The sequence below is a fragment of the Drosophila erecta genome, unplaced genomic scaffold, assembly GCF_003286155.1.
Source record: "Drosophila erecta strain 14021-0224.00,06,07 unplaced genomic scaffold, DereRS2 tig00000000-arrow-pilon, whole genome shotgun sequence".
Lineage (NCBI taxonomy): Eukaryota > Metazoa > Arthropoda > Insecta > Diptera > Drosophilidae > Drosophila > Drosophila erecta.
The window spans coordinates 9,060,954-9,082,242 of NW_020825194.1; the positions used below are offsets into that span (position 1 = coordinate 9,060,954).

Genomic DNA, 21,289 nt, shown 5'->3' on the forward strand with positions numbered 1-21,289 from the left:
AAAAAAAAATGCCATACTGGCATTGCCTACATCGTTTTTTCCGGTGCAGCGGATCAGCAATATAGAGCTTATAGTAAAACTGTAACGAAACCCGATTGAACCCGCCATGGGTGGCGGTGGATTTGCTTTGGCTTGGCCAAAGCCATAGCCACAACAGCGGATCTGAACCTGGGACATGGACAATAACATGTACGAAAAAATTTCATTGCTGGTGAGCTGGTGCGCTGGCCGGGCTTTTTGCTCTATGGCCGAAACCACGATTCGGGCCAGCAGGAAAAGCAGGAAAAACCAAAAAACAAAAAAATCTCTGTCAAAAATCGCTGGCGGGCAGCTGCGGGCCCAGCCCAAGCACATCCTCACGAGCAGCAACACCAGCAACACGGCGGCAACAGCATCGACAACAGCGACAACAAAAGACCGAAAACAAAAAAGAACAAAAAAATGGAAATAATTAATATGCCTCAAAAATATACAGGCCAGCATTTATGACAGCCAGGCAGGCGGTGCTGGGCGAAGGGAGCATATTGCAACTGCAACTGCAACTGCAACTGAATCGGGATTGCAGCTGCGCAGCATTGGACGCTGGCCGCTTTTCCGCCGGCAGCTTGAGCAGCGGCAGCAGTTTAACTAACGGCTTCTGTGCTTGTTGTGCTGCCGTTTCCGCATCTCGGTGTCGCCTCAGAATGTGCACGATTTTCCTTCAGATTCAATTTCAAGTGCAGCAGCAGCAGCAATCGCAGCAACAGCAAAATGGCAGCGGCAACAAGGGGCAAGCGCCGCTATTAAGTCGACGACAACAACAAGCAATAACCCTAGCCGATGGAGCCGCCAGCCCAGCCAGCCTGCCACTGTCTGCCGCTTCTTGCCGAGATTTCTATCTTTGATCTCTTACTCCACATGGAGCAGCCGCAGCAGCAGCAACGTGGAGCATTTGCCGCATTATGTGGCAGGGCAGCCGGTGCTGTCTGCTTGTTAAATTGCTCATTTAAACCATAACGAAATGGCCTGTGCCTGGGGACAGCTCCAGAGCATGTGCCTTCCTAGAATCCAGCCCACTCGGAAAAACAAAACCAGATCACTTTCAACGCGGCTGCAACATAAATACCGAAAGCAAAGTGTCACAAGCCGTCAACTTATTTGGATACCCACAAGCTGGTATTTGTGGTCTTTCAGAATATGTAGCATAACTTATTAGTTGGCACCTTCTGCAAACATATTTTCGCTCAGTGCAGCCACTTGTCTCCGCTTCTCCTTGTAGATGGAGCACCGCCATCGATGCGGCGGCCGTGCAAATTGCCCGGAGTCATGTGGCGACCGAGTTGCCAAAGGCATTTTTAATTAGCATGCAGCGGAAATTAGTCGAGTCCAATGCTAATGCCAATGCAATGGGAATGCCAGGCAATGGGAACCAAATAGATTTGTCGATCTCTGGCCGCCGCAGGCTGAGTAGCTCCAGAAAACCCCAACCAAATCCCCTCCCATTAGATGTTAGCATTTGCGATTTGCGTCATAAGCCTGCGTCAACATAAATTACAGGCTGGGGAATTGGAATTTATCGGTGACATTGCGATAACGAGCATTGTGTAAAAGCGCTTAGGAATCGCGACAGCTTCTCAAGTGGCACGACACACGCAATTATATTTGATATTTTTATGGCATACGAGTGTGTACATATGTGCGTTTTGCTTTTTGCTCGTTTTTGAGATCCCCCGTGAAATGTTGACATAGAAAGCTGACGATAAGCAGCGGACTTAAGCGCGTTTTTTACCAATGTTTATAATGAAAGAATTTGTCCATAATTAACCAGATTGCCGCAGATGGGATATCACACCAATGACAGCTTAAGTATGGCCAATTTCTCATAGATCTCTTAAGCCAACTGTGTTGCTTGCAGCTTGTGGACAAAGGAAAAGCCGCTCTTGACCAACATTTTTTTTGTTGCCAATGAATCTGCATCCCCTGAGGTGACATCGCTTTCGACTGGGGGGCACATGCCAAATTGGTGTCACAAAACCGAATCATAAATCAAGCAAATTATTATTATTATTATTGGCCAGCATATCTCGGACACATGTGAACCGAGCTATATAGAGATATATCTTCCAGCAACAGATCGTAGAACAAGCGCCAAGCATCAGATCGCTGGCTGGCTGGCTGGCTCTCTAGGAAAAGGCCATAAATCATGGCAATATCCCAAAGCCGGCTAGCCCATAGCTCCAAAGCTGCATAGCTCCACAACGTAGCCAAGTTGCCATCCTCCATGCTTCACTGGACAATCATAATAATCACAGCCGGCTGCTGCGCCACCAGCAGCAGCAACAGGAAAATGCAGCAACAAAAGCTACTTACTATGTCTGCGTCAACCGATATGCAACTGATAAAAGGAAAAACTGTGCGGAAAATATACAGCAAAAAAATGAGACAAACCAAGTTGGTCAAATACCCTGCACAGTTGAAGGGGCACAACTGGTATGAGCTTCCATTTGCTGCACAGATGTATGCCGCTAGTACTTAATTTATCGAAATTAAATGGCTAAATAGAATGAGAATTTTTGTTTAACAAATAAAAAACAACAAAAATTATGAAAGATGGTGGAAGTACAGCTTATGGTTTGCCTTTTTATAACAAGGATTCAGCTTATAACAGATGATGCCAGGGTATGTTATATTCGTTATGCATGCCGAATATACATTTGGTTTTCCACCGCATTGATTGTTTTCTTTGTTGCGGCTGCCGCCGTCTCGCTCGCACTCGCTCCCCATCCTTCGGTGGCCAGCAAGCAGGAAAATTGACAATTGCGCACCTGCTTCATTTTCTTGCGGCAAGCGAAGCGGCTGCCGCCGAGCGGCAAGCGGTCAACAACAATGCCACTGCCAATGCCGCGGCATCGTCTGGTTAATGCCATTTAACGGTCACCAAAATGCCCGCTGTGTAGCAGTAAACTTTCCCAAAAAAAAAATAAAACAGCACAATAATAATAGATAAATAGCAGAAAATAGAAAAAATAAGGAAACCAAAAAGCGCAAAAGGAAAACTATATATTTTCGTGGCCATCAAAGACTGGCCTATGGATAATTTTAATGCATAGAAATCATAGTTACATTGTTGCCGCAAACAATTTGCATAATCCTAAAGAAATATCCCTGGGCCGGCATAAATATTTCATAAATTGCATAAGCCGCCGCACATTTGCTCTAATTGTATGCTAATTCGGCCATGCCCCAAATAAATCAAAGCCAGTTGAGTGAGTTATGAGCATGGATGTGGATTTCTTTGGCTATATACCAGTATATATACTTTTTTTTTTTTTGCATCTGCTGGCTGCTCGATCGGCATCCTTTGTTAAGGGGCTCGCTCTCGAAACTCAGTCGATCCTAATTAAAAACTGCTTATGGGGGCCTCTATCAAATGGCCATCACCATTTTGGCCAATTAAGCTGGCCAACGGAAAATATACGAAATGAACCTGACCGCAAGATCAATGAGTCGTTGATGAAGTTGTTTTGATAACAACAACGAACTCTAAAACCCGGCCCTGCCTTAGAAAACGTGCGCAATTTATCTAAATCAGTGCAGCGAAAGAGCGCTCTAGCCCCTCCCCCCAGCCGACTATTTAGGCCCCCTTTCTAGCCAAGTTACTTGACAATTGGCATGGTATCTGTGGGCTACTAGCACTGCTCCTAACTTCTCCCAACGTCTCCGCGCTGCAAGATAAACATCATAAATGCATTGAAATGTCATTGCCAAGTTGTGCTATCAGTCGGTGCCGCTTTGCAGCCAACCAAAAACAGCAAGGTCCAATGGTCCGATGGCGATAATAACCCGTGGGCAAGTGTACATATAGTAATCGCAAATCGATGGGCACGGCCTCGGCTGAGGGATTCCTTATGCCTTATACCATACGCCATATACCATATGCCATGTAGCATATACCATGTAGCATATACCACATCCCGTTACCCTTTTATGCAATTACAAGTACGTGCAATTGCAGCCAGGCTTAATTAGAGAGCCCCGAACTGGAAGAAAAGCAGGAGCCATGGAGCACTTGACTGCACCGCTGACTGACTGATGATTATTTATCACCGTCGTGAGTCGTGCGACAATGACACGAGATAGCCCAAAGAGTCGAGTTGGCCCAAAGTCAGCAGCATCGTTAGCAACATTTTGTCTGCCACCAGACTAACTGACTGACTGACACTGGCTGACGACTGGGTGCCCCTTTGCCATCCAGCAATATAGATGGACCGTTGGACAGATGGAGCAATGGACCACTGGACAACGGGACGGACTGACAAACAGGCTGGACGGCCGGCCGGCTGGGCACTCAATCTTTCAATTTGAGCTGCACTTCAATCAGTTCGGCTTGGTTCAACTCGGTTCAGCGTCATCATTTTGGGCTGACGTTCTGTGAGAACGAAATTAGTTTCCAATCAGAAGAAGCGCCTCATGTACAGCCAGTGCACTGAAAATAATTCATTAGTTACAATGCATTTTGAGGGCCCAAAGTGGTTAATTAGTTGGGATTAGACCCCTGTTGAAAGCTGGATATTTTTACCTGTAAAAAACGAACTTTCCTCTTTAACTACACTCATTTTACGCTTGGTAAAATGTTGAATGACCCGTTTAATTTGACATTAAAATCGAATTGGATGCGCTGATGGTGGTAATTGAAATAATACTCATATCGCAATTTCATTTAGGATGCAAGTTCCAAGCCATGTGGACCAAACTCATCTACTTAATGCTGCTTTGGGGATTTTTCTGCACAACCAAAGTGCATGGAAAGCGTAAAATGCGAGATCTTGAAGTACGACGTATAACAATATTTGGAAGCCACAGGGTTCGTCAAGGTAAGTCAGGTATCTTGAAATCACACAGATACAAATATCATTCATTTTGCAGAAAAATGTTTGTTCATACCCAGTTATGGAACGTGCAAAAAAAATATCGTGGTATATGGCTATAGCATTGTAACCAATAGATGCACAGACTATTTTTATAGCGGTTGCGGCGGAAATCCCAATCGTTTTGCTACTTATGACGAGTGTCGAACAGTTTGCTATGTGGCTCCGGTGAAGAAGAACATTACACAGCCCGATTATTATGAAAATGACGAGGTCACAGAACAAATAACATCGAATGAAACGGATGATACGGATGATACGGAATCATCTACAGATGAATGATTCTGGCAAAAAATAAAAACATGTTGTGGTAACAATAAGTTTTACTCTGCATAGTCATAGCTCTTTAAAATCAGCCTGGCTTTTGCCATTTCAAGAAATTACACTAAAGTAATCCTAATGAAATTAGTCCCATGAATTACCTAAATGGCAAAGTTAAGCAATTTATGCCTTCAAGTGCATTAATAAATTGTTACATTTGTTTTTTTTTTTGGCCCCACCCCAGAAAGATTTTCCCGATTAGCGTTGCGCTATATGTATGTATGTACATAAGTGCCTAAGTGCATGGCATGGCTAATGCCCAATTCCCAACCAATTTGTTCTATGCGGAAGTTGAGGGACCGCAAGTCGCGTACTCAATGCAGCGGAACTAAACTATTAACGCCTTAGAAAAACGTACATTCTAATGACTTTATTATGAGCAATGCAGGGCAGCAACGAATGCAACATGTATGTAAGTCATAAGTTGTGGCAGTTGATGCTGCACCAGTTGTTGCTGCCGCACTGTTGCACTGCTGCACTGCTGCACTGTTGCACTGCTGCACCCACCCAAAAGTGACGTCAGGGTGCGGCGTAGTCATCGCAGATCGGTTTGGCGGCTTGGGGCCTTTCAAGTGTGCAGTTAGCTGAAATGAATACCGGGCCAAATGCACAGACCGAACCCAACGAACGCCAAGCCGAGATCAGGGCATGACAGTATATCAGTTGACGTTTCTCGGCTGGCGTTGACAATTATTTATGGTAATAAACAGTTCCGCTAAAGCCTGGCACTACTCGGCTCTTCTATCGCAGACACTAAATCCCAAGATCCGAACTCATTCAAAGCCCACATAATGCGCCTCTAATTGCTGCGAAGTCGATGTGTTACAATATTCATAAAACTTGACGATATCCACAATTGAAATGATCACTGCCAACGAGGGGTACTAATATACATATATGCAACATGAGGGGGGCTGGGGGCAGAGCAGTTCAAGTTAGGTTCACAATTTGTAAGGCAACCGAAGTTCGGTTTGATTGTCAGACGGCAATGGCTAAAAAATGGCAAAACAAATGGCCGGTGTCTCATTAATGCCACACAATGGTGGCAGCCAACGGCGTCCGAAATATGCAACATTCATCAATCACACAGCAAGCAAGCCAAGCTGACCTAAGCTGCTGCACACTGAAAGAAAGTGCATTTAAACCCATCTAAAAGTGCACTAAAATAACAAGAAAGAAATTTGTTGGGCAGAATGAAGTGCATAGTTTCATTTTGCTAACGAAACATTACTTTTCTGCGCTCAAAACAATTTGACTTTGTTTGTAACTAGCTTCAATTTTGAACCCATAATTTTAACATTTCTATGTTGAACAAAATTGAAAAAATTTGTATGCAAAGGTAATTTTTCTCAGTGTCATTGTTTGGAGCGTGGCGCACTCTGCTGGCCAGCGAATGAGAATGAGTTCACGCGCTGCACTTGAGGTCGAAAATGGTCGGGGGACGGACGAGGGGCAGTTGGCGGAGCGACTGTGTGCGGATTGATTTGCTTGGCGCATTTTCAAGTCAATTACACATATTTGTGGCATTTGCGGCAATTGAGTATGAAAACTCATGCGGTGGGTCGTTGCAGCAGTCGTAGGTGTTGGCCGTCTGTCTATTTTATTTGTTTGCGGCTGGGTTTGCTTGCCGGTGTGCGAATGTGGCATGCCACAACAACTCGCCGCATGTGTCCGCCCACAAAATGCTCAGGTTTTTTCGGGGCTGACCAAGTGAGTCACGTTGGCAGTCGGGGCGAGCCACATTTAGCTGCATATATAAATATATATAGCCATAACTCATGTCCCAGTCGTTGCACAACGATCTCCAGAGCAACGGTCAACTGAGGGGTTAATGAGGTATCTTATTCAAACCGATAATAGGAAAAGATTCAACTGAGAATTGCCAGAGCTGTACTCGTTAAGACGAGAATTAAAACTGAAGCTTTTATGTCTGTCCAAATACAGATTCTACCACAAATTGCAGTTCACTCTACTGCAGCGCCCCATTATCAATCATTTTACGACAAGCTCGGCAACAAGGTGTTAAGCGCTCTTATCAGAACAGCTGATGGGCAAAGCTTTGGTCAGCCAAACACAAGCCAAAGCTTAAGCCCACAACAAATGCGTGATAAGAAAGCTCAACAGGGCGCATGCGTAATATTCGGAGAGCGGGCAAAATGCCAGCAAAATGCCAGTGAAAGCTCAGTAAAAACCAACCAGTGAGTTGGGCTGAAGGGCTCCAGAGAAAGGGGTGGCACAAAAAGTTACTCATATTTTGTTTACTACACGAGTAGTTACAATCGTGTTTATTCTCTGCTGTTTGCTGGATAGCCGGGAAACGACTACGTGAGAAATTTTTTCAGCTGGGTTTGGGAACTTTGTGGCGACTGCGAAATATGAGCCAGTTACTGTGGGAACTGGTCACATTTCCGCGGAGGAAAGTGTTCAAATGGCATTGGGTCGGCCAGTTAAATAGTTTATTTGCTCTTTAAATGATGTAAACTACGAATTGCTATTAATTAAAAAAAAAGTAATTATTATCGTAAGAGAACACACTAAAAATAAAACATTCACTGGCGTGTTTGCACAATAATACTACATTTACTAAAACAGGTTATAACTTAAAGTGTGGGTTCAATAATATCGGGTTGAAATAAGCACCTCAGCACGAAGGCATAAAGTACAAAAACTAACCATATATCAAAAATTTAACGACCGTAGGAAACATAAATTTTACTAAGATACAGTTACTTTAAGCGCGCTCGTGAATATTTAAGTAAATAATTAGGCACCTTTAAATCTTAAAAAAAATATAAATATTTGTATGTATATTTTAGGTTGTTCTTCAAGATAGCTCTATCTAATCGGTTCTGTTTACACTTGATAAACACTCCTAATTGCGGCGCCCCGAGATCTGCCAAAGATATAAACCAGATCCACGAGCCATTTGTCTGGTGCATTCCTTGCACAGATCGTTAATCACCGGATCGAGTCGATCCGATCGGTAACCCAATCCGTTGCATTCCGAAGACATAACACTTGTATTTTGTAGTTATTTTAAGGCGTGTTCCCTTATAGGCTGCATTCCCCGCCCAGTGACTGCAACTATTTATATTTATAATACCCGCTGCTCTCTGCCAACAAATATATCCAACTCGTATATATCTTGACTCTCAACTGTCGGTTTCGCACATGAAGATACGTAAACAAAAGCGTATCTTCGCCCCCGATAAACAACAAACAAATAGATATATACGCTCTCTGAGATGGAGAGAAAATTTCTGCCCTTTTGGGATGGACTCAATACATTTCTGTCGAATGCTCAGCGAATTTTCTCCGCTCATTCGCCCGCATTGTGTGAGTGGCCAAAACAATCAAGTGAAAGCGCTGAAATTGTATTGTGCTGCGCCCAGCTAGCTCATAAACTTTCGTCGCACACTGTGATACTTGGTACTGCTGTGTGTGCTGCACAAGAGCAAAGTGCACGGCGCACGGCGGAGAGAGTTCCCAGCTCCCAGCTCCAAGTGCCAAGTGCCAAGTGGTATCTGAAAATTATTTTACGGAACTAACGCAGACCCCGGGGCCTCGAACTCAGTTTCAGATTCACAGTCGCAGTCAGTCGCATGCGAGAGTCGCTGACGGGCGGAGCTGAGAAATACACGGAATCGGAATCGGAATCGCAAAAATCGGAGACGAGACGAGAAGATATAGCGCAGACCGAATCCGGTGGCAAAGAAAAATGTGCCCGAGAAGATGTGCGAGTCTGGGAGTGTTCGTGTACATAAATCGCAGCGGAATCAAATGAGTTTTATTCAATCAACGAGGAAAGTCCGCCCACCAACGGAAGTGCTATATACACATATATTGAGTCTGCCAGCTACGACATCCCGTATAAACTAAGCGAAAAGGTACAAAAAAGCGAAAATGTGTGTGTATATGTGGGGGGAGTACACGCCTTTTGGGTGCACCAAGTGAAATGCTAACTACGAAATGTTGAATCCCCAAATGGGCATGGCTATGCATATATTTGGAAATGGTTAACTGTGAAGACGGGAAATGTGATTTGCCAGACTGCTAACTGTTTTGCAGTCATCAAAAGTGCGCTGGGCTTCGGGCCAACTTTGCCTAGGGTCAACATCCTTTGACCCAATTATGGCCGAGGAACTGCACAATCTCTGCTGCCAATTGGCAATGTTGCCCACTGTTTTGTTGTGGTTCCGTCTGGTTGGCTGGTGTCAAGCCGTTTATAATGCGCCTCAATTTCCGTTTGCCTTTCCTTTGGGCCTGGCCTAAACGCATACCCAGTAATAAACCCCGTGCTTGCCCCCCATTATCCTTGCTGCTGACACGCCTCAGAGTTTTGCAAGCGAAAAATTATGAATAGCTTGTGCAGGGCGCAGGGGAGGACGGGGTGTTGGGGCTTGGATAAGGACTCTGGGGGGCTAAGGATAATCGGGGGCGGCGGTGCGTGTGTATGGGTGTGTGGGTGCGGTGGTGTGCGGCTGTAGTTGGTGGTGGGCGCGGCAGAGCAGGCGCACTCCTTGCAACTCTCTCGTGAAGTTTCCCGCACGCTCTCGCGTTAACTCTCCGCTCCAGGACCCTTTCCACACCCCCAAGGATGTGCCTAACCTACCTTTTGTTGAATTTCATAGTATGTAGTATGATAAACGGTGTGTGCAGCTGTGTGCGTGTGTGTAAAACCGCTGTGGCAGTGTGTGTAAGCAGGTGATTATCTGTTGCCGTCGTGTATTTATCTCATTGAGGCATTCAAAAGTGGAATGCAGCCCGCTTTTAGGCGCTTTCAACGTGCTTTATCGCGTTATATGGCGAGTCCTTAAAGTCGGAACTATGGGCAAAATATTGAGTTATTCTGCGCAATATTTACGCCCAGTCAATTGATCATTCAACAAGTGACTGATGCGTATCTATATATCACATTGCACATGCTGCAAAAACTGTAAATATTTAAATATTGAAGTGACAGCAGATCTGGCTATAATTAGACTATAGAATCATATTGCTAACTGCGAAATGTGCGGCTATTATGATTACACGAGGTGATATTTCAAGTGTTGCAAGAGGGTCGGCAAGAATTATTAAACGAATAACGCTTGGGAATTTACTTTACTTCATTGCATATACTCGTTCAAGAATTTATGAAACTTCATTTGTTTAGTTTCCACTGTCACATTGTGAGCAGACATTACTGGCTTTATCTGCATCTCGCAGATGCAATGTGGAATGTGTCACGTACATATCAAAAATACTCGAAGATATTCCAGCGCGTGAGAAGCACTTCATCAGGAGCAAAGCTCCACTCGACAGCCTCTGACTCCCAATCCCCCACCAGGCCACCCACTTCACACCACCCACCACCCACCATCCAGCTCCAACAGCCGCCCCCCACCTTATTGTGCAATTTTTTAATGGCAAGCCCTCCGTCGATTGAGAGCTGCGCGTGAATGGGTGTTTGGGCGGTTGGGCGGCTGGGTGGTCGGCTTAAATGGAAAGACGGGCTAAAAGTCATTAGGGCTATGAGGAGAAAAGGCGACCCGCAAAGGCCTGCGAAGCCACAAAGCCGAAGGCGTTTTAATGAAGCACACTTGACAGTCATAATTCATTTGCAGCAAATCAACTCAGGACAGGCAGACAGACAGAAGCCCCCTACCAAAAGGTTGAGTCTTGTCTTTTAGCGATTATAAGTGTAGGGAAGTCCATTAATGGAAACCCATTAGCACACAGGAAGAAAACATTGTCGTGCAACTTAGAAGGGTGTGCTTCTTGTTGGAAGCTATTATCATCAAAGCAAATCTTATTTCAACTGTTGGTTTCATGAAATTTGAATATATTATTATAACCCTTTGGCTTCACCTTTGACTTATGAAGTGTTGTTTGCTATTTCAGCATCTTTCGACAATGGGCAAGGATCAGGAGTTCCTGGAGGCGGCGCGCAATGGCAACATCTCGCACATCGAGAAGGTGCTAACCCAGAAGGCGAAAAGGGCAGGACCGCTGGCCAGTTTGCGACGTGGCACTGGGGTGAATGTCCAGGACAGTGGTGGCTACTCCGCCCTGCATCATGCCTGCCTCAATGGCCATGAGGATATAGTGCGTCTGTTGCTGGCACACGAGGCCTCGCCCAATTTGCCGGACTCCAGGGGATCATCGCCGCTACACTTGGCCGCCTGGGCGGGAGAAACGGAGATTGTGCGGCTCCTGCTGACGCATCCCTATCGACCGGCCAGTGCCAATCTGCAGACAATAGAGCAGGAGACGCCACTGCATTGTGCCGCCCAGCATGGTCACACGGGAGCACTGGCCCTGCTGCTGCATCACGATGCGGATCCCAATATGCGCAATTCCCGGGGAGAAACCCCTCTGGATTTGGCCGCACAATATGGCCGCCTGCAGGCGGTTCAAATGCTCATACGTGCCCATCCGGAATTGATAGCACATCTGGGCACCGAGGCCTTGGAACGGGGCACACCATCACCCTCGTCGCCAGCATCGCCCAGTAGAGCGATCTATCCGCACACCTGTCTCCACTTGGCCAGTCGCAATGGGCACAAGAGCGTGGTGGAGGTCCTATTGTCCGCCGGAGTTAGTGTCAACTTGCTAACTCCTTCGGGAACTGCTCTGCATGAAGCAGCGCTGTGTGGCAAGGAGAATGTGGTCAGGACACTGCTGAAAGCTGGCATCAATTTAAATGCCACAGACAATGAAGGACGCACTGCGCTGGACATTCTGCGCGAATTTCCGCCGCATGTCACCAAACACATTGTGGCTGTGATCAACAGTACGTATGCGTAATTTACTTACTCAGACTCGTTTGCCTTCGTTTTCTTTTTAAAAAATCCATTAATACTATGTATCAAGCCAAAGTAATATGCAAGCAAAGCTGACCTAATTTTAGCCTACGTAATGCAGATAATGCAATGCATTACTTTTTGTTTCGTTGGAAGTCTGATTGAGTAATCACTTCAGAATGTTTGTATACCCGTAACTCACATCTTATACTTAAACGAATATTCTAAAAATACATATATACCTTTAATACATATTTTCTGTTAGTGTTGCTTAACAAAATCAACTAATATTGATTTTCCTGTTTTCCTACAGACTTCCGAAACCAAATGGACACCGATGAGGGCGACGAGGTGATCTACAGACAACACTCGGGACCACCGAATTCAGGACGTGGCCAAAGCAAGCACCATTCGCAACAACAGCCCCCACTTAGCAATCACTACCATTTCAACTCCAATAATCACTTGCTGAATCATTCGCACTCCATGCAGCAATCCGGATACACTAAGCAGCGACTGAGTGCCGGAAACGGTGGACCCTACAACGGAGGCAAGTCCTTGGACAGTGCCCTCCAGCCGGAGGATCGTTTCTACCAGGATCTCAACGCACACTCCCCACTGCACAGTCAGAAGTAAGTAAGAGGCTTCTAAGTCGATACAAGTTACTATAGATTTTCATATGCACTTCTTAGTGAAATGGGTGGTGGCTACAGTGTAAGTCCCTCCTCATCGCTGAGCAGCTTTGAGCCGGCCTCGGTTTCGCCCCGATCCCGCTGCTCCACTGGTGGCCTTGGCCAACCCATGCATATGAGTACCTTTGCACCGGCTGGTCCTCCCAAAAAGCCACCAAGACGAAACCTCTCCGTTTCGCCAACGCACGCAGGGCCTGGCCAGCAGTTTAGCTATAGCTCACCATCCAGTCAGAGCCAAAGTCAGAGTCATGGTCATGGCCATGGACAAAGCCAGGTGCGCCGCCAGCCGGCCAGCGAAAGTCCCTACTCCCATCAGAGCCATGGTAGTGTTGGCGGTATGAGTTTTGATGAGACTCAATTGAGGGAGCGCCAGCGGAATGATCGTCTGTATGCAAGTGCCAGGCAGAGCACAAGATCCGCCATCGCCGGCGGAATGAGCCTGAGTTCAAGCAGTAAGTTCTGGCGAGGATCGAAGGTCGGATGCATCTAATAACTGCCTTTTGCAGATGACATGTTGGACCGTCAGTGCAGCAGCTCGGAACTGAATAGCGAGACGAGTGTGCCCAACTCTAGTGGCGATTCCCCGGCTACCAACTCCATGAAGCGACCTATTCCAGCTCCTCGAAGTTCCACCACCAAGCTGTCCAAGGAACTCCTCAAATCAGCCGAAAGTGCTACCCTCAAGTCGTATAATCCCAATCGAAAACTTAAACGTAATCGGAACAGCAGGTGAGTGCAGAACGTATTTTTCATTTCGTTAAAATGGTTATATCGACCTATATTAGGTTTTAACTATGGCTATTAGTATGAAACTGGTACTAAAGCAGTATTTCCAAATATTTCAGTGGTGCAAACGGAGCTGCCAAATCCAACGGTGGTGACGAGAACTGCGAGGCCAAGCAGCAGATACCCAGTAGCCCCACCCACTACAAGCAGCCACCCACGCCGGATCATCCGCCGCCGAGCTCCAGCCAGGCGGAGCGGACCATCCACGAGCGGATCAGGCCACTTAGCCAGGAGTACAAGCGCAGATCCGCTCTGCTCCAGCTGCAGGCAGCCCAGCAACTTATGATCGAAACGGGCTCATCGCCTTCGAAACTGCTGCCCACGCTGAGTACTCCTGGCTACGATTACGATGATACGGTTACGGTGGTGCCCCGCTGTCCGGCTCCATCCTCCGGATCCCTGAGCTCCAGCATTTCGTGCTCGGATCACAGTCTATCCCATTCCACGGACTATGTGGAGGAGTTTGTTAGCGATGTGCCCTTTGCGGGTCTGCTGAAAGGAGCCTCCCAGCAGCTGAAAGAGCAGCCCGAGGTGAAGTTAAAAATCCAGGAGGAGAACAAGCCGCAGCAAACATTGCCAAGAGTGCGTCCTCCCATTCCCACCAAGCCAGCGATTCCGGAAAAGAAGTTCGCCAAACCGCCAACGACACCAACCAATCAATCGCTGGAGGCGAATGGGAACTCCTCTAGCGATGTAGTAATCAAACCTCCACGCTCACCTTCCAAATCACCTAGCAAATCCTCTAACAAATCTCCAGCCAAGTCGCCAGGTAAATCGCCAGCAAAATCTCCGGGCAGCGGTCACTCGGCAGCAAGGAATTCCATCAATCTACTCAGTCCCTTTAATGCGGAAGAGGCGCGCAAGAAGATCTCGGAGATTATCGAGAACTTTGGCAGCGGCATCCTGAACACCAGCATAACGCCCACCCATGACATCGAACTGGACTTCGAGGACATGGAGGTGCCCAACGAGCGAAGGGAATTGGCCACACGTCTGCGCGCTGCAGGATTACTCCATCTGGAGCGGATACTCTTCGAGAACGGTTATGATAACTACAAGTTTGTGGTAAGTGCCCGGACTGGAACATATTTGGCTGTAAGTTGAGCTAATTGATTTTGGTTTCTCTTCCAGCACAATGTCTTTGAGGAGCCCGATATTCCGCTACTGCACATTCCCGAACGAGATGCCCCCAAGCTGCTGCGCTTCGTCCAGAGTCTACCGCCGGCGGAGTTCCAGCCACAGGTGCCAGTCAAGACGCAGCAGGAGAACAAGCAGATGGGTGTGGCCACCCTACAGCAGTGGCTCAACACCATTGCCCTGCCGGAGTACCTGGAGTTTTTCAAGTGGGTACCACTATAAATACTTTCATGACCACTTCCCCAACTCAGAGGTTTTCCTGTTTACAACATGTTGCAGCAAGCATCTATACAACACCATTGAGAGCGTGTGCGGAGTTTGGGATGTGGAACTGCAGACTGTGCTGGAAATCAACAAGCTGGGCCACCGGAGACGCATCCTGCAATCGCTGGCCTATATCCGCCAGATGCGCGACAGCGACTCCAAGTCGCAAAAGACGCCGCTGGGCGAAAACAATGAAACCAATCAGCTGACAACGAATGGCAATGGCACTGCCAGGGAGGCACCTACCCGGTTACCCGCCAATCCCGTGCATCATCGCAACTCCATCACTGGCTATCGCAAGAGTCGGTAAGATATGATCTCTAGATTTTGGAAACACCTTTCTCTAAGCCAGATTCTATGTTTTCAAGACCTGCACCACCACCGCCGGCTCCGCCAGCTAGAAAGACAGCCGCTCTGCAAATACGAGCTCCATCGGAGCTACTGCTGGGTCTACCGGCCAATCTTAGGACCACCGAATGGCGCCACTCGGCGCAGACTTTGCTCAACGAGCACATCAATTACGAGGTTCAGGTAAGCTTACCAACGATTGTATATCCTGCGTTAAACGTAAACGTAAAAACGCGAATTCTTAAGCATTAAAAATACTGCCTCAGACTAAGCTATACCTTCTGGTATTCCATTTCCTTGACAGTATCTCGGCTCAACGGTTGTGAAAGAACTACGTGGCACAGAGTCCACCAAGAAGTCCATTCAAAAGCTGAAGACCTCAGCTGAGGGTGAAGTCAAATCGGGGTCACCACTCTCGCTGGCAATTTGTCACCGTGGCGTCGAGTTCAAGGACGTGAGCAGTAAGGTGGGTGATTTGCAATGCTAATATAATTTGGGTAAATACCTTATTAAAGGTGCTATGTTACAGCGCACTATTTGCGAGCACGAGATTCAGAACATCAATTGCGCCTGCCAGGACTCGGAGGACTTGAGGCACTTTGCCTACATCACCAAGGAGCAGGATCTGCACTACTGCCACGTTTTCCTGGTCGAAAGCACAGTGAGTACACACATGCATCCACGTCTATGAAACACTTAACACTTGACTGTTGCAGGACCTGGCCAGCGAGATCATCCTGACTCTGGGACAGGCCTTCGAGGTGGCCTATCAACTGGCACTGCGCGATGGAATCTCCACCACGCCAGCACTACTCCTGGACAATGGAATGCTGCAGGGCGAGTATTGTGGCGGGAAATAGAGCCAGGACCTGGCCCCAGGAATGCAAGCACTGCCGACACCAACGGCACCACTCAGGCCAGGTCACAGTCTCAGTCACAGTCTCAGTCGCAGTCACAGTCACGGTCGCAGTCACAGTCGGAGTCGCAGCCTGTGCGCCAAACTATTTTGCCTCACCAACTATGGGGCACTGTTCAAGTTGTAGTTAGAGGGAATTTTTGTAGGGCAACTGGTAGTTTGTAGTCCTTGCGCATTTGACTTTTATACGAGTGGGAAATGGGGTTTTTTTCTAATTATTTAACTATTCAAATGGCCAAAGAAGAAACTACAAATGAAACGAACAAAAAAGACTCACAATCAACCAAAAGGCACAATTTTTTTCCAATTAAGAGAAATGCACCAAATACAAAAATGAAGACTTAATTAGAGCTTCACCAATTCCAAGTTAAACAGAAAGCTTTCCTTTGCAATCGACTTTATTATTAAAACATTTTGCAAAGAAGAATCAGCATTAGAACATTTTGAAGGGGTAACAATTGCATCCCGATTCCAAAAACATATTGAGATATTGCATTTATGTGGTATAAAGGATAAACAAGTAAGCTTGACGATATAAAACAATAGTAAATGAAAATGTTTTAGCAAATTTTAACATAATGAATGGAAAATCACGTTTGGCGTACGAGCGAGGAAATTAAAAGATATTGGCTTATTAAACAATTTTATTAATGTTGAATGCTAAAGGCAAAGAATTAAATTGATACAGAAAGAGCAATGCAAAATCATATCCCGCATTCATGAAGATCTATAACCTATTGGCTAATCACATTTACTATATATTATACATACATATATACATACGACTAACTCTAATATTGATATGTATGCGTGTTGTTATATAATTTTTAATTGAATATTTAAGCGAATCGAATCGAATCAAATCAAAGGACAGACAACGCAGCAAGTTATAAGCAGAATATCCTGCTTACAAAATGGTAGAAATGAATGTATTGACTGCATCGATGTGACGAGTCAGCCGCATTTGAAAATATGGTTTTGAGAATATTTTACGAATTTTAAAAATAACTTTTAACTAGTCCCTTAGTTGTTACGTAAGCATTAATCAAACCACACGTGTATTTGCATTTATTCGATTGTAAAATTTGTTTTCGTTTGAGGCCAGGCCTCGTTGTTATACAACTAGCTATCATTTTGACTTGATTTACGTAGAATACCTATCTATGACTTTGGATTTAGACCTTAACGAGGCGTTTTCTCGACCCTTCTCTATCGGTGTATGCGAACGCTTTAAATGTTAGCCTGCTTGTGGTACAAGAGATTCCATTAAGTACCTACCTACTCAATACAAAATCGAAGATTATTACAAATAAAAAAAGGAAAAAACTCATCTTAACCCAACTTTCTCTGGGCAGCAGTTTGTTATGCCATAGACACGCGCACACGGAAAATAAATCAATTTTATTAAACAATATATACAAAAGTCGTACTCAACCAGCCTAGCCCATAACTAAAGAAATTTAATAAAACATAAACCAAAAAACCCACATATATACGGCATGCAGATTGCAAAGTGGTGACAACGCAAATTCAAAATTTTTAAGTGTTTATCCGAAGCAAAAGAATGAGCAAAAACTGAAAATGACGGAAAAATACTAAATAAATACATAATTAACTGAGGCCACCAGTTGTTTAACTCTTTTTTTTCGTTTCTTGGCGGGGTCAGGCGGCAATTTAAACGCCTCGTGATGTCAATTAAGGCCCACTTTCCCATAGGCCATGGAATCCTTGGGTCCAGAAAGAAGATGAGAATTGCTGAGGGGAAAATCAGGGGGAAAACCTCGATCAGTTACACAAAGGCAAACGCGTAAATGCGAATTTAATGTGAGCCGGTTTGCGAAGCGGCGCGTTGCCTTGTTGGTTTTTTCTCCGGCTAAATGCGTTAACCATTTGATCATGCGAATATTAATTGGCTCTGGCCAACAACGGAGCGCAGATCGGGCCTAATGTTGTTGGACATCCCATAGAGGCGAAGATTCAAGCCAGCCAGAATGACGTCGCGTCCTCTTGAACGTGAGCTTCACATTTGTTGTCTGCCAAAGCGGCAAGTTGTGTATTCGAGTATTATGAGCCACGACAAAATTTAAGACCTTTTACCATTTCAGATAAAATCTTTTCAAAATGATTTCGCGCATAAAATCGGCAAGCGATTAAATATTAAGCATGGCTATGCACTTTTGATTAAATCTTAAACTGTTATTAATTTCCATGCTAATTAGAGAGGTACTCAACATAGCGTCGACTGCGTTAAATTTTGTTACTTGTTTTTTTTTATTGATTGGTTTTGAGCTGTGGCTTGAAAGCTAACAAATTCATAAAAGTTCAATTCATGACCAATTTAATTTTATTTCATTTGAAAAGTTACTAGTTTTCAAAACGTTAAAATCAAATATTATAGCATTTAAGCAAATTTAATCAAATTGTATCTAAAAGATATCCGTTACCAATCGTGTCACGTGTGCATCGCTGGTCGGCTGCATTTGATGCCCCATCTTGAGCTAACGGCTAAAATTATTGTCTCTCCGTCTCACTTGCGTGCAATTTGTGGCGCGCAGCTTATCACAATTTCATTATTATTTTTATTATTATTATTACTATAGCTATTGCCATGGATGTATGTATGTGTATAGTCGGCATCGGGATGCCCGATTCTCCCCGCCATCAATGGCCATTTCACCGTCAGTGCGTTTATTTGTAATTGAAATTGCGTGACTTTATTCTTTGATTTCGCTATTGGCCAATTGCGATTGCCATTCTGGCCATAATGTGCTTTTTGCGTACGAGCGGCGAGTCGAGTCAACCTGTAAACTTGCACATTTTGGCCCCTCATCGTTGATTTATGCCTCTAACGGCGCACAATAAAGCCCAGAGAAATGAACAGAAAACAGAAAAAAAATAAAAAAAACATCTGGCGAACAAACTTTACCGCCGAGAGCTTTCATTTCGCCACTGCCAATGCTGTTAGCCTGGTCCAAATGCCAGCAAGCAACGAATATTTGCCCAGCCCTTGACAATCTCAAGTTCCGCCCCTGTGGGGGAATATGTGTAGCTTGTTTTGTGTTTGTTTTTTTTTTTACCAGGGGGGATTAACTACGAATATATACATATGTACATGGAAGTGGAAGTGCACGGCGAGCTGGTGAGAAGCTTTCCACTGCTTGTTCTGCCCTCCAGTTGTTCATGAGCGCCGGCTACGAGTTGTACCAAAAAAACCGCCAGACGCCAACAAAACGTGGTCAAAACGAAAGCGTTTTAGGTGTGAACATTTGCAGTCGACTTGTAAGTTTTCGTTGCGACAGCTGGTATTTGTTTCTATGCATTTAAAAATACTGCACATGAAAACTATTTTATATTACACTTTTTTTTTTTTAATTTAATTTATACAATCCATAAATCAAAAATAATTTTAAAGTGTATAGAGCAGACGGGTAAAACAGCAAATAAGAGAGAAAGGGAAGCTACGAAATTTGGGCGCAATTCGCCTTAATTCCAATTTGGCTAAAGTAGCTTTGCCGTGAGCTTTGGTAAAAAACCGCTTCTATTGCCACAACTTCCTTTTGCTATTATTGTGCTAAAAGGTAAATTATAACTCCCTTCAATAGAAAAGTTAGTAGTTAATATAGCCAGTAAAATAATGATAGCTTCGTTGGTTTATCACTTGTATAAAAATATTATTATTTCCAATATCTAATTAGAGAGAACAAATCGAGATTGAATTGGTGCGCAAGCTTTCTCGCAGTTTTCCTTGGTAAAAAAGCGATTTTCATTACCGCCACAATTGGAGAAAGCGAATGGCACGCACATTTGTTGCTTATTCGAAAAAGCCCACATAATGCGATGGCCATCACATTTACCAAACTCGTGGGGAAGGTAACAAAAAGCTGCAATAAGATATTTATGAAATACTTTTTACAATATGTAAATAAAATACTTCAAATTACCCTTCCGCTCTCCTGCACTCTGAACTGTTGAGACAAAAACCGCCAAAAGGCACAAAAAGTCGATTAGCAATTTCATTTCAAAATGTGCTCTAACATGTATTTCGTTGGCTATTTCATTTAAAAATGTGCTCTAAATGTATTTCGTTGGTTATTTATACTCTTTACAGCTAATGAAAATGTGGTCTGAACTACACAGGTAATATAGCTTGAAATTCAGCACCTTTATGAATTAGTAATTTCTATTAAATAAAATATATTATATTTTATTCAAGTAGATAGAAAAAGGCATTTAATTTCCATCTTTACTTCTAGCAGCAGCTGTACTCAGGCGACCTGTCTTTCGACCCTTCTTCCAGTTGTATCTACCACAAAATTCCATACAACTTTCTTTGGTATAGAAAAGATTGCCATTGCCACCACAATTGGAGTAGATAAAAGGTTGGCAATTGGATTTGTCGGTGTTGTAGTACCAAAGTTTCCGGCGGCCCTTGCACTTTCCGTATTCCATACTTTGCAGGCAAATTTCTGCAAGTTACAAATTACAAGATTTGGCAGTTGGGTTATGGCTAAGAAGATTCATGGTTAACAAACTTTTGCGTATATTGTACTGTTCCCTTTCGTACTGATCCTGTAAGGAATCCGAGTCCATGTCGACAGCCAGGACCACAGCTGCCAGGCAGAAAATGCAAATGATTGTGAAACGCATCTATGTAGTTGATTCCAACAATATGAACAAGAATCTGCACACAAGCTTTTATATAGCCAAGGGTGTACACTGCAGAAAAATTAAATATAGGTAGAGAAAAAAACTTACAACGCCCCTATAATTCAGCTTAAACCTTTTCTCAGTGTACTATCATAAAAACACCTGATGTATTGTTTTCAAAGAATGTTTTTTGCCACCAACTGTTTGCGAAAACTGTGATAAGTGTTTGGGGAAAAACGTATGGGATCGAGTAATTGCACAATGTGTAATCGGGTGGACAAAAATTATGCGACCGGTTGGCGAGCATACGAATTCAATTAAATTTCTCAATAAATTACAAGTGCAGAAAGATAAATACAGCAAAAAAAATGAGTAAAAATAATCGCACGCGTTTCCACCACAGGCGCTTCAGTTCAGATGCATAAAATATCTAAGAAACAAGTAACTTGTCTGGGCGGCCATTTAAACCGGTACTTAGCACCCCGA

The 21,289-nt window shown here is 44.6% G+C and overlaps 4 protein-coding genes across 4 annotated transcripts; 2 read left to right on the top strand and 2 right to left on the bottom strand.

Annotated features, from left to right (window-relative positions):
• The first annotated feature begins 4,680 nt into the window (after positions 1 to 4,680).
• LOC6554236 (early lactation protein) lies at positions 4,681 to 5,227 on the top strand. Its single transcript, XM_015153869.2, has 2 exons — positions 4,681 to 4,853; positions 4,906 to 5,227. Exons 1-2 carry the CDS (start codon positions 4,721 to 4,723, stop codon positions 5,187 to 5,189), a joined length of 417 nt encoding a protein of 138 aa, XP_015009355.1. The 5' UTR covers positions 4,681 to 4,720; the 3' UTR covers positions 5,190 to 5,227.
• A 3,317-nt stretch (positions 5,228 to 8,544) lies between these two features.
• LOC6554237 (ankyrin repeat and SAM domain-containing protein 1A) lies at positions 8,545 to 17,486 on the top strand. Its single transcript, XM_001982110.3, has 12 exons — positions 8,545 to 9,115; positions 11,112 to 12,003; positions 12,327 to 12,645; positions 12,706 to 13,157; positions 13,212 to 13,434; positions 13,551 to 14,556; positions 14,623 to 14,834; positions 14,908 to 15,198; positions 15,261 to 15,423; positions 15,545 to 15,706; positions 15,770 to 15,901; positions 15,957 to 17,486. Exons 2-12 carry the CDS (start codon positions 11,124 to 11,126, stop codon positions 16,098 to 16,100), a joined length of 3,984 nt encoding a protein of 1,327 aa, XP_001982146.1. The 5' UTR covers positions 8,545 to 9,115; positions 11,112 to 11,123; the 3' UTR covers positions 16,101 to 17,486.
• Positions 17,487 to 19,676: 2,190 nt separating this feature from the next.
• Positions 19,677 to 20,289, bottom strand: LOC26526820 (kunitz-type serine protease inhibitor textilinin-5). Its single transcript, XM_015153923.2, has 2 exons — positions 20,098 to 20,289; positions 19,677 to 20,037 (listed from the first exon to the last, which is right to left on the bottom strand). The coding sequence occupies exons 1-2, from the start codon at positions 20,171 to 20,173 to the stop codon at positions 19,844 to 19,846; spliced, it is 270 nt and encodes an 89-aa protein (XP_015009409.1). The 5' UTR covers positions 20,174 to 20,289; the 3' UTR covers positions 19,677 to 19,843.
• A 55-nt stretch (positions 20,290 to 20,344) lies between these two features.
• Positions 20,345 to 20,810, bottom strand: LOC6554238 (amyloid-beta A4 protein). Its single transcript, XM_001982111.3, has 2 exons — positions 20,689 to 20,810; positions 20,345 to 20,622 (listed from the first exon to the last, which is right to left on the bottom strand). Exons 1-2 carry the CDS (start codon positions 20,801 to 20,803, stop codon positions 20,387 to 20,389), a joined length of 351 nt encoding a protein of 116 aa, XP_001982147.2. The 5' UTR covers positions 20,804 to 20,810; the 3' UTR covers positions 20,345 to 20,386.
• Positions 20,811 to 21,289: the final 479 nt, after the last annotated feature.